Source organism: Gallinula chloropus, assembly GCF_964237585.1.
Source record: "Gallinula chloropus genome assembly, chromosome: 8".
Classification (NCBI taxonomy): domain Eukaryota; kingdom Metazoa; phylum Chordata; class Aves; order Gruiformes; family Rallidae; genus Gallinula; species Gallinula chloropus.
In genome coordinates, this window is record NC_140093.1 from 9,748,339 (window position 1) to 9,761,527 (window position 13,189).

Sequence of the window (13,189 nt, forward strand, 5' to 3'; positions counted from 1 at the left end):
TTGCTCTGTACCAGCTCAGAAAATTGCAATTCTCAAATTCCATTTGTATCTTTTCTCTGAGCAAGAGTCAAATTCCTAACAACTGCTTACATTAATTTTTAAAGTTATACTTGCTCTTAGCGCTGCTGATTGGAAGAAATAGCACTGAAGGTTGCAGAAGATGTTAAGTGACCTAGATACACAGGACCAAAGCAGCCTGAGAGATACAAATTGCATTTAAATCTATCTTTCACATTAGCTCCCTCAGTTTGTCTTGGCTCCCTCAAATTTGTCTTGTAGCTGCATTAATACATCAATCAAGTACACAGAGTAAAGATTCCCCCCCTTCCCCCCTCCCCAATAGAGAGTACTTTGTATATTAAAATAGGCAGTGGTTTAAATTGATTCTATAGCTGCAATCCACAGCAACCCAGCCAGGAAGAGTACTACATTATTTATGGGAAGGGGTTATTTGTGCAACTGTTTTGCAACAGAAATCTAGGGCACCAATTCTCAATTCTGCTACTGTTCTTTTAAGTCCCTTCCTGTGGAGGTAGCCATTTATGCATACTGCAGAATGACTTGCTTCAAAAAGCACGTTATTTCCCATACATCTTCTCAACTTCTCTACAACCAACACCACAATAGACTTACTATTGAAAGAGGTCAGAAATATACACACTACTTCATAAGGGGACTGGTTTCTGTTTATCCTGAGCTTGCTCCAAATCCACAGACACACTTCCTAGGAACTTGGTGTCTAAATAATACCTACCTTTTCTTTAAGAAAAATAAAAAACAACCCACGTTTATTTACATTCTTACTATTCAAAATGCAACCTTTAAGTACTTACTGGTGCAGGCAGTCTCTGAACCCTTAACACATTAGGTCCACAAGGAACAAGTGATGGACATTCACATTTTTTAAAGCCAGAAACAGACCTTACTAAATTCAACCTAAAAAATTTCTTCTTCTCATCTACCGCTTTATCAGTTCACAAAAATGTTTCATCACATGAACACACTTAAATATCTACCAAAATCATATTAAACCATACATTTTCCTACTTCTTACACAGAGCAGGTGGTAAAATACTGTTTAGTTACATTTACGCTTAGATTCTTTCTTCAACATAGATGTGCTTTTCTCATGTCCCAGCTCTTTCCTCCCATATTAATTCCATGTTGCTCAAACTGAATTGCAGATAACTAAATTGGAGAAAAATAGCAAAAGAAAACATAGGTGGGGACCATTTCCAACTAGAAGGCGAACTTTAAGGGAGCAGCTGACTGACACTGAGAAACAGGAGCACAAAGTTTCACGAAAGCCAAACTGACAAGAAGTGATGAATGAGAGGCAACAGAAAAAAACATCCTAGAATTGTGTCAGCTTAGAAGTAAAACCACATAAAGCAGACAAATCAGCAATAAGTTTGATGGCAACAAGAATAAAAGTCTAGGCAAGCCAAGTGACATACCACCAGTTCTGAAAAAGAGAACACTTAAGACACGAGGGGAAAAAACATTTTTCTTATTAGCAATGTGCAAAGCTCAGCAGTGTTGACAAGCACAGTATTTATTCAGTATTCATTACGGTAGAAGCTGACCCACTACAAGCAGTTTGCTGCTGTGTATTTTTCCCCCTTCTCGTATTCTCCACTCATCTTAGTTTTGTTCTTTGAACGGGCTCATTCACCAGTAACATGATACACTAGAAGCTAAAACCTGTTCACTCTTAAAGCAAACGAGACTTACCTACCAAACATAAATTGAAACCCAAATTGACATCACAAGGGAGTTTCAGGTTCACTAGAAACCACAACACAGTAATTAAAACAGCAGAAACGCAGAAGCAAACAAATTATTGCAACATCTCCTAAATTGAGTGTATCTGATGGCACTTCAAGAGCCTGCATCAATCCCGACTAGAGGATCTGCCTCCGAGGACAAGGATTCCAACCAGCAACGTGACACCAGTCCTTCAGATAGATTTCTTCCCGGCTCCTTAGAAATCAGGCCTCTGCTTGCCATTTCTACTGGCACGTGGAGCGTCTGATACTGTCTGCTATATATGCAACAGCAGCTACACTTGTGATCAGGACAGCGTAAGACCAGCGCGCATTCTGAACATCTCCCTGTCAAGCCAAGCTCTCCACACACACCTTCCCCACAGAAAGGAGTACGTCATTTTAATACAGTCAGCTAGTAAAATGAAGCTGAGCAGATCTATTCTCTGCATTCACTTATGCAATAAACCTTTTGACAGCTGTAACTTTGCAAGTCAAAGATGGGACACCTGTAATTGCATTTCCTGAAGAGAACGGTGTAACCCCATAAACAAGACATCGACAATGCTTGTAACAGGCCACCAGCCTCAGGCTAAGCTAACAACCAGACCTCTGGACTTGTCTTGGCCTCCCTGGAGCTTAGTTTGAGCTTGTCCAACTCTAACCACAATTATCTAAAGACCAGGCACACTATCTAATTTGTATAGCTTTTACTTAGCTTCAGACCATTGTGTGATCCAACACCTCTTTTTATAAATATTTATATAAAAACACACAGATTATACACAGATAAATAATATTCATATAGGTGCTATATATTCCATAGATATTATATCTTTATACATGTAAAACCAATAGGTCTCACATTGCACAATTATCCAAAGTGAAGTAAATGCTATACGTAAGGACAGAGACACAGACTGTATATACAAATAAACATCTCTGCAATTCTGTAACTAATGGATATCACTAACAAGTAGTTATTCTGTAGGGAATTAATCCACTATGACCCAAGAGTGAAAAGCATCATAGAGGAGCACAAACAGAATGACTGTAGAGGCCTTGAAAATAAAGGCACAGGGTGATACCAGAGGCCTCAAGGCTATCAACAACTCACCAACTGCTAATTACAGGTCAAAGGCAACCAACCTTGAGAACCAGGCAAAAACTGGTGGGTAACAAAGAACAAGCATCTAGTATATGTAAAACACCCTGAATATACAAGAACTTTAACATGGAACTGCAAAGTCATGAAAAAAGAATAAAGCACCGAGTATGTTAGCAAACAAAAATAACTTCCAGAAACCGCAACAGTGAGGAGGAAGAAACCATCAACAGCATAGATCTCAGTGGGAAGGATTCCCTGTACCACAGTCTCCCATTCCCTCTTCTTCTCTGACCATATTTTAATATGGTTTGGCTTTCTAACAAGTATTAAGCAACTCACTCTTATTTCTACACGTTGTTGTTCTTTAGGTTTCCAATATAGGACTTCTAATGTTATGGTATAGAGGGAATCACTAAAATGTCATTGACATTTGCTGCTTATTTAAAGTATTTAAAAAAATTAAAAGCAGTCCTTTGATGATCACAGTAGCTTACTGGCTTTGTAGTTTTACACTTTAAGCATCTTGACCATTTGTGGGTTATAGGTGTTTTTTCTTAAGTAAATGCCAGGAAATTCCATTCAAGCTTAACATTTCATGAACTAAAACACTGACACATTTATTACAACAGACTCCACTGGACACTGCATGTAACACAGTGGCCTGTTGCTTGTACACCATACACCACACAAAGCTGTAAACTGCTACCGCCAGATACATGAAGGTAACAAGCACATCTGTATTAACTGTATCCTCATTTGAAGTTTTAATGTCGTTAACATCTTGGTGCACGAGCAAATATAGGAAGCCTGTATTTGTCTTCTGGTTTTTCAGAAACCGAAATGTGAATTCACAGTTTACAAAATGCAAAGGAGAAGGGTCACCTCCCTCCAACTGCTGGCAATACTCTCTGTAACGCAGGCCAGACTACTCGCTGCCTCTGCCAACGGCACACTGCTCACCCATATCCAATGTGATGCTCACCAGGACCCACAGGTCCTTTTCCACAAAGCTGCCTTCCAGCTGGATGGCACACAGTGTATTTGGTACATGGGATTGTTCTTCCCTGGGTCCTGGACTTTGCAGTTCTCCTTGCTGAACTCCATGAGGTTCCTGTCAGTCTATTTCTCCAGCCTGTTGAGATCCCTCTGTGCAGCAGCATGACCAGGATTTATGCACTCCAAATACAGAGTTAATTCCCCACTGGCACTGATGAGGTACTCCAAACACACTTACTCAAATACAGCACATGCAAGGGTCACTTTGTTGGTTTAGGTTTTTTATTCTTCAAATATGAGTAACTTCATAAACCAAGAGGTCTTAAGAATTTGACCACCTCTACATTGTCCAAGAAGAAATGTCAACCCCTTTCAAAGGAAGTATTTCTCTAATCCCACTCAGGGAGGTTGGGAAGGACATGTTTCTTACTCAGGACTTCCTACCAGAGCACCTGAAGCACCAAAAAACTTAACACCACTAGAAAGGAAACTAAAGGTTAACATGTTATTTCAGTTCAGGGCAATCTGAGATGTTTGGCATCTGCCAAATCCTTTGCAGCCCCACATCAAAATGTATAGACAAAACTTGAGTTATGATCACTACCAGAACAAGCAAAAAAAGAGTCTCCCACTTCTACAGACCTTCATTATTTAGTTGTAAAGCAACTCCTCCTAATTTTAAGGAATTCTCAATTCTGCATGCTTACTTCACCTGCTGTGTGAAGCTAAGAATATCCAAACCCACTTGCAAATTAGCAGCCAACATAATGCACATTTTTTTTCTACAAGGTTGGCTTTACTACTGTCTTTAGTAGCAACAAAAACCTTATTCACAGCACATCCCTTAAGTAGTGCTAGTAGAGGTTTCTGTCCAGACAAATGCATTAAAAAGTCACACTATTTTGAGGATGAGTTCACTCAACACTCCAAGCTGAATTCTGATACAGGTTCGTAGCTCTGCTTAAAAGAGGCAGCACAAGCATTTGTTTCTTCTACCACCACTAAGCTCACAGACCTCAAGGTAATTATCTAGCATTGGTGGCAACATGAGGATGCCATCTCCACCAGCAGTAACACTTGCATGTTTCCTGCAGCCAAACTCTGACTCAAGTTTCAGAAAACAGGACTTCAATTTGCAATGCTTTTACTAGTTGTTCACAAGATTTCCTGGCTGTACCTCTGTCTGAGGCTGACCTTTTAATTTCAAGCCAAAATAACTCAGCTTTTTTGAGGACATGGCTAGGAAAATACTTGCACATGACAGGGTTCCTATAAATGCTTTACCAAAGAGCTCTAGAAACTTCCCTAATTTGGAGAACAAGCATGAAGCTAAGGAGGTTATTCTAGTGTCTGCCCTAAACTTTCTGCAGTCTCTTAACATTCTTGCAAATTTGGCCCAGTTATAATTGAGGAAGCCATCTGTGCAAGGAGAATACTACTCAGCTGCTAAAGCTCAGCTTCCTTGAAGATCCATTCCACTTGCACCAAAACAAACATCCCTCAAGACACAGGCAACTAGATGCAAAGGAGGTTCAGGGCATTACAGCTGCAGAGCTGAACAAGATGTTCTAACCTTGCTGCAGGCCTGAGATGAAGACTAAATATCCTCTCTTGCACTTTACCCCTTCCTCTACAAGGTACCCAAGCACTGAAGCAAACACTGAGGGAGATTAGGAGGGAAACCAGGTACACAGCAGCATGGGAGGAGATAAGCATCTGAACTAGCAAAGTAAGTGAAAGAACATAGGAAAGAAAGTGAGACAAGAACAGGACAGAAGATAAACTTTTCCAAAATCTGGAAACTATACCAATTACTCCCAACTTTCTTTTCAGCCCCTGGATGAATAGCAGATTTATTGACAAAGTTCTCCTGTCAATAGCCCCTTTTAATGGTAACCCTGCAGAGAATAATACAGTAATTGATAAATTCTACAGTGCAGCTATTCAGCACTGAATACACAGTATAATAACCACAAGGATAATCTTTTGCCACAATACTATTTATCTGCATACCAGTAGCTACTCAACTTACACTAGTCTTACTTGCTATTTTAGGCTACCAAAAGCAGCACCTAATCCTAAAAATTCAATACATTGCACTGTCACAGGCACACACATATACAGCATGAAAAATACTTAAGGCAAGCACGCAATCACCCCAGGACTTGTTACACTGCCAAATTGCATTACATACAAACACTAAGTGGTGCTTTAAAATGGAGAAGCGATGAGATTATTTCGCTTACGATTAGGTTCTTTAAAGAGGAACATAAGAAGTTATTCCAAAAACAGAGACATTCTGAAGCAATGACACACTACATGGCAGAAGCACACGAACAACAACCAAGCGAACACTCCCATCACCTAGACACCAATGGAAGTGTTTTATCCTCCCCCTCATCTGGATAAAGAAAGATACATGAAAATAATCAGGTACTTCACTTCCTTTGAAGACACCTGAAACCTCTCTAAAACTGACTGACTCTTGCCTAAGTTTCAGGAGGAGACCACAGTAAGCATAATCATAGTGCACCCCTGGGGAAATTCTCTGAAAAGACAACAAATACCTCAAAGTTGCAAGAATTACATCCATGGATATTTCCACCTCAAATATGAGGAAATATGCATAAAATACAGAAGTGGTAATCGGGGGGGAAATGGGGAAGGGGTCACAGAAATGTGACAAGGGTAAGACTTCAATGTGAAAATACCCTGTTTAGCATCTACAACAATTTCATCGGTACCTAATGCAACAAAAGAACCTATTCACTCCAAACTTTCATTTACTAAAGGAAAAATAAAACCCAACAATATTCACTGATTTACTAACCCAATCCTCAACTTACCATCAAGAATTTCTGATTTCTTAATGTAAATATTATTCAACTGAGTCTAAAAAAAGCTTGTGCTAGGACCTCAGTAACATTTAGAAAATGTGAGGCAGTCCAGAGTAGCCTTCCTCAAGTTAACTGAAGAGCTGACTTACAGTGACACATACCCACAACTGAAATTCTCTCCGAGGCCCAAGCTGAAAAAAGTTGACTGTGTCACCATGCCATATGTTCTATTAACTAACTGCATCACTGAAATAAAAGCTGACACTGAAGTTTCCCCAAAAGCAAGTAGTTTTGGTTTCACTTATGAAAAAGAGCTTCTGCTTTAACTGTATTCTAGTTTAATTTAGCCAGCAAGCACAGAAAAATATTTCCATGCTGGATAACTGAGTGTTAGCTGAAAGAACAAGAAAGTCTAGATACCACAGAGCTCAGAGAGGTGAGACCATGTGTCACCCAGCAGAAACATCGTCAATCTACTCCAAAGGCGACTACATTTAAAGAGTGCTGACCCAATCCAGTCTGACATCTAGGGTTGTTTCCCTAATTCAGTTCAGAAAACCAGTGTGCACAGATCCAAGATACATGCAGAATGTTTCATATTCCTAGATGCTTCAGTCTGGGTCAGGCTGCTGATAAATCTGAGCAAAGAGTTTATCTTAATGCAACCACCAATTTTACAAAAATTTCAGAGACAGGATTTCTTTCTTTGGTGTGTAAAAATGTATTAACAGCATTTTTTAGTATATTCTGTCCAATTCAAAAAGCTCATTAATTCAATCTATAGTTAAAAAAAATTAAGAACTACTAGTGAAGAGCTGGGTTTTGGTTCAGTAAGGATTACTGAAACCATTACTTATTTTTTCTTCAAAATTTCCCACACTGGATATTTAGTATTAAGATTAGCCAGTGTGTAAGCACAATACTCAAAGCAAATCTTCATGCAAAAGTTCTCCAAGCAAAATAAGTTACGCTGCTTACACATATGAAATTCAACACATTCAAACTTCCCTAGTCAAAGTGGTTAATTTTATATCAAAAAGGTTTTATATGCAGAGCTATAGAATAATATATGAAGACAACCAACACTTCAGACAGACAAGGCAAGAAAGGCAGCACAGGCAGCTGCGTTGCCAAGGTATGTAGAGACTCTTAGAATTCCCTCTTTCTGACACCTGTGCAAATGGAGTTAAGTTATTGCCAGGGAAAAGGAACATCTTTAAAGTAGTAAACTACTTCATGTTCCTAGCTATAACTAGTAATATTTATAACACTATTCTAATACAGTCAACTGCAGCACACAGCCCATTAAAAACAGGCTTTAATTACACAAATAGATTACGTGTGTAAACAGAAGCCTGCTTCACATGTTTTTCCCTTGGAAGTGTTTGGCTTATGCATGCAAGTACTCCTCCTCTCCTATTTTTAAAAAAGACAAATACATCCTATATCTGTACTTTTACAAGGGCTTGTATCTTCTCAAGATGGCAGAAAAACTCCTAAATTACAGGCAGAACTTACCTGCAGGATTATTACCAAACTAGTTGAAGATAAATATCAATTATTTACCAAAGTGAAATTAAGTCTATCCCATGCCTCTGTATATGCATATCTTACTTTTGTCTCTCAATAAACATGAGTCACCTTACCAATTATCAGAATATCAATAAGAAGCTGTTTTGACTACAAGCAAGAAATCACATGCTAGAAAAGATAGCACTCCATTCTGAGACTGTGCAGGAAGAAATTTACTGGCGGTAGTCTCAAGCTCATTTTAATTACAGGCCACTGCTATCCATTTAATTAAAGTACTAGACATCATGACATTTGGTTGGTTGAAACAACACCACGTTACAGAAGCCACAGAAAATTTAAGTGAGCTTTTTCAGAGACTGTTTTAAGGAGGACACATTTGGTTACCCATTTTGTTACTAATTTGAAGTTCCTACAGTTATTTCACTAAGATCTGACACGATAATGTCAGTTTCACAACACTCACTGGCTGTTCACACTGACTAGTGAATGCTCCAAGTCAAACCATTTAAAGCCATAATTACATATTTAAGAACCAGGCCAAGATTGTAGATTGAACTGAAGTTTTATTGATGTAATTAATTGGAGAGAACAACATTTTAAAAAAAGTCTTAAATGAGAAAATATCACCATTTATTCTTAAGCATCGAAATGGAAATTCACAGAAGAAAAAGCCTAAATTCCTTTAGATGTATCTAAATATATGAAGTATTTATAAGGCTGCAGTTTTCAGGAGTATTTTATTTCCCCTATTATAAATCTAAAGATTCATTTCTGTGCATAAAGTCATGTCTATTTTTTGCTCAGAAGAACAGCATTTGATTGCCAAGTTAAAAATTCTACTAAAAAAGACACACAAAGTTGACAACAGATCCTGACTGCAGCTTTCACAAACATTCTCACCTATCATGGACAAGCAGGTCCTGGATATAAAGTGCAGTAACTTAGCAGGAAAATAAATGTATGAAGTTGTTGGGATTTTGGCTTTTTTAGTATTATTTAAAAAAAAAAATAGAAACTAGAAGTTGCACGCTTTCTGGAAGAAATATTTATATCAGAAGTAATGTGGTAGTTGAGCTTGAAGCTCTCTGTCAGAATAGCATTGGCTATTTAACTTGGGGACACATCACAACTCCTCTAAAAGACACACCTGAAAATCTGCTATGAGGTAATATAAACCTGCAGCACAACTGAGTATTTCATCCAGCCTGCTTCCAAATCTCTAGGGAAAGACGACAGGCAGGAACAGACTCAAGGTCTTCCCAGTAACTGCAGCCATCCTCCAGATAGCATCTTTCCCAAGGAGTCACCTCACTCTACCCCCATCATGCTGTAGTCACACCATAAGATGATGTTTCCGGGAAAACAATAACCAGGAGCAGCCTGCCATAAACAAGAACTCCCCTGGCGTCCTTCCACAGAGAGGAACAGGTTAAACAAGAGAGACTCAAGTTAACTGCATAAATTCCTTGGAAAGTACTGGCCTTGTTACCGCCTTTCAGACAAACACTTGGGGAACACACACACGTACGCTCCGGAACAGACACGGCGAGCCAGTAAACGCACAGTTCACACAACTCACCCGAGCAGCACAGCACCTACTGTGTTCAGATGAGCTGAACTCAACCAAAACAGGGTCATACGGTTACAGCTTCAAACTTCTTACAGGAGCAGAACACAGGCCAGGCAGCACACCCGTGCAACAGCTGCTTTCTGCTTTCTGCTCTTGCAGAACGAAGCCAGCACTTACGAGGCTGCCTGCTATTTCAAGTTTACTACAACTAGGTGTAGAGTTAATAAAACAATGAAAAACCCTATCTGGACAGGAGAAGAAACTGTCTTGCAGGTTAGAAGATCCAAGGCTAATAGATGGGCATTTGAATTCAGTGACAGGGAGAACAGGGAGTACTGTGTGGATCTTCAAGACAGCTTTTAAAAAACATAAAAAAGCCGCACACATACACACACTCAGAACAAGAAACATCGTAGTCGACATTGAAATTTGCTGGGTGAAAAAAGCACCCAACTGCAGCACAATACCTGATCCACCAATAACTGAATCCTGTTCCTATGTATCCCACAACGATTACGGCTAGCTTGTCATCAAGTCAGTCAGCATCAACTGAGTATTGAAGGGAAATGCACAGAGTTCCTCTGAGTAAAAGGCTTCCCTAACTGACCTATCTTCACAAATACCTTTCATGAACTTGCATGACAAAACAACACAGAAAGATTACTGTTTTTTGAAAACCTAGAAATGATGATTAAATATGTGCTCCAGAAGAAAATATTCCACATGCAGCAACGCATGTTTAATGTTTTGCCTGTACCTGCGTTTCCACCACAAGCGATTCAAAGCAGTTTCAGTACTACAAAGGTGTACACCTGTGTGACACTAAGCAGTAAGCCAGATAACAAATTTAGCAACAGTGTTTGTTATTAGTACAATTCATACACAGATTACTTTGTTAAAAGACAAGGATACAGAACTTTACAACTTCTCCTCCTAAAGGTAAACTAACAAATCCCTTTCATTCATCAGCTGCCATAAAGATAGTAACAATCAATCCTGGAGAAACCACTCTCACTGTTTCCCTGCAGAAGTTTCCAAATAAAGTAAGGATTCTGATAGTCATATTTATGCTCAGTTTGTTGGTTGGCTGGCTGCTGTTTGGGTTTTTTTTCCCCCCCCTGACAGCCATACAGAAAATTCAAAATTACATGTAAGTAGTTCAACAAGATTTATGGGAACATTTTAAGTGAATTACTACAAATACTCTGAAGTAAGAATTAATTCACTTTTAACATGCAACAGACAACAGAGAAAAACAACACTAGTATTGCTGAAAGCATTAGAAGTTTCTTCTCATTTAAGTTAACTTCACACTTCAGATGTACACTTTGATTTTTTAATATCTTTCAGCAGAAACATTTGCTTAAGTCCTAGCTTGTATTAAAGTCGTTTTAACTCATTCTTTAAACTATAACAAATGGACTAAAAGAAAGATACTCTTTAAGAACTGTTCAAGGAAATAAAGCTATGTGGAAAACCAGCCTACATAAAGTGAGCTATGATAACAAGCCACAGAAGAAAAAACTGCACTACAGTTCTGAGCAGCTAGGGCCAGTCAAAAGCCTCAAACTGAGCATCGAGACAGTGAACTGTTGATCTGCAGCAGCACGTGTGTGTTACTACGCAAAACAAAAACACAACGACTAAAAAGCACATGGTTTCTGCCGTCAGGGCAAAATACCTTTCACGCTTCACACTGCCAGCGACAGCATTAGCAAGAACCGACCGGCCTGAGCAGAGAGCGAGAGCAGCCAGCCTTTACCTATCAAAGCCTGGAAGAGGTTACTTTGGAAGATGCTGATGACACGCTCTATGGAGTTTCGCAGCTGCCGGTCCTCCGCCTGGCTCAGCTTGGAGCGGTATTCCTCCAGGAGGCGCAGGGCTCGCTGGGTATCTGCAAGCGGAGACCAGAGACACGGGTGACCCCGGCGCACCAGGCAGGACCGGGGATGCACACGCCGAGAAAGCAACAAGCCTCCGCGCCCACGACCGCCCCAGCCCAGCCCGGCCCGGCAGCTCCTTTGTTCGCAGCCAGGAGGGCGCGGGCGGGACCGTGCCCCCTCGGCGGGCTCGCAGCGCCCGCGGACCCACGACTCCCGGCGGCAGCCGCCCCTCCTCGCCCGTCCCGCCGCCGCCGCAGCTGTCAACCGGCGACTCCGGCAGCTGCCGGAGCCCCTCGGCGTGCGGCGCTCACCTTGCTTCCTGACGGGCATGGCGCTCCGGGGCTACGCCGCTCCCCCGGCGGCCGGGGCTCCGCCTCACAAACTTTGAGCCCGACTCGGGGCGGCGCGGCGGGGGGCGGCGGCGCGGCTGCCCCCGCCGGCCGGGCGCTGGGGTGGGGAAGGACGGGACGGCGGCCGCCCCGCCTGACCGACCGACCGACCCACCGACCGACCCGCACGCCCGCCGGCCGGCGAGCAAAGCGGCTTCGCTCGGGGCTGTCGCCGGCGCCCGCCGCGACGCCTCCGCAAGGGCCGGGCCGGAGCGAGCCGAGCCAAGGCGGGACAGGCCGGGCCCGTACCGGGACAGGCAGGACCGAGCCGCTCACGCCACCCGCCGCCTCCCGCTCGCACCGCTTGGAAATTCCAAACTTTCCAGCCAAAATGGCGGCCTGGAGGCTGTGGGGAGCGCGCCCCCCCCTCCCACGTGACCGGGCCCGGCGGCCGCCCAATCAGGGCTCAGCTCGGCTCGGGGCCGGTACCTAGTCGGCGGGGCGGGCGGAGAAGAGGCAAGGTGAGCGCGAGGGGCCCGCCTTAAAGGGGCTGGCGCGCCGCCCCTGGCCCCGCCCAGGCCCGCGGGAGGAGGCGGCGGTCCCTAAGACCCGTCCCGCCCGGGCTGCCCCTCAGGGGGCCGTGGAGTGGGGTGTCCGCCGCGGGAAGGGGAGGTTGAGTCCGCTATCCGCCCCCGAGCCCTCCCGCCGGCCCGGCTCGCTGCTCCGCCCGGCCCTTCAGCGGTGAACAGACCGCGGCCGGCGGCGGCAGCGTGCTGCCCCGCCCCCCGGCCCAGGCGGGGTGGCCGCGCCGGGACGGTCCTGCCGCCGAAACCGCCCTCGAGCGCCCCGTCCCTGGGAGCCGTCCCGGCCGCGGGCAGAGGCGCTGCCGGGCGAGTCGCTGGCGAGAGCCGGAGTGTGCTCCGGGCGGGCCGGCGGGACAGCTGCAGGTGTGCTGCCAGTTACCGGGCGGTACCGCTTATCCCCTCCAGCTGCCGTTTACCAAACCTACGTGCCGCTGACAGGAGTTAACGGGCACAAAGGGCTTAAACAGCCGGGTTGGCGCCCGGTGCTGGCAGTCCCAGGCACGGGCCAGCTCCCCTAGTGCCTCCCGCTGCAGAAACGCAGCTGGAGATGCCCCTTCCTCCGGGAACCTGAAGCCCCTTACGG

General features: G+C 43.5%; 1 protein-coding gene across 12 annotated transcripts in view; it reads right to left on the reverse strand.

Annotated features, from left to right (window-relative positions):
• DLG1 (discs large MAGUK scaffold protein 1) overlaps positions 1-12,023 on the reverse strand; it is a gene marked incomplete at its 5' end in the record, with an annotated part of 144,316 nt that extends 132,293 nt beyond the window's left edge. For all 12 annotated transcript variants that reach the window (XM_084267337.1, XM_084267338.1, XM_084267350.1 and 9 more), the window contains 2 exons: positions 11,573-11,704; positions 12,005-12,023. In XM_084267337.1, the coding sequence (XP_084123463.1) occupies positions 11,573-11,704; positions 12,005-12,023 (151 nt within the window). The remainder of the gene's footprint in view (positions 1-11,572; positions 11,705-12,004) is intronic.
• Between the last annotated feature and the right edge of the window lie 1,166 nt (positions 12,024-13,189).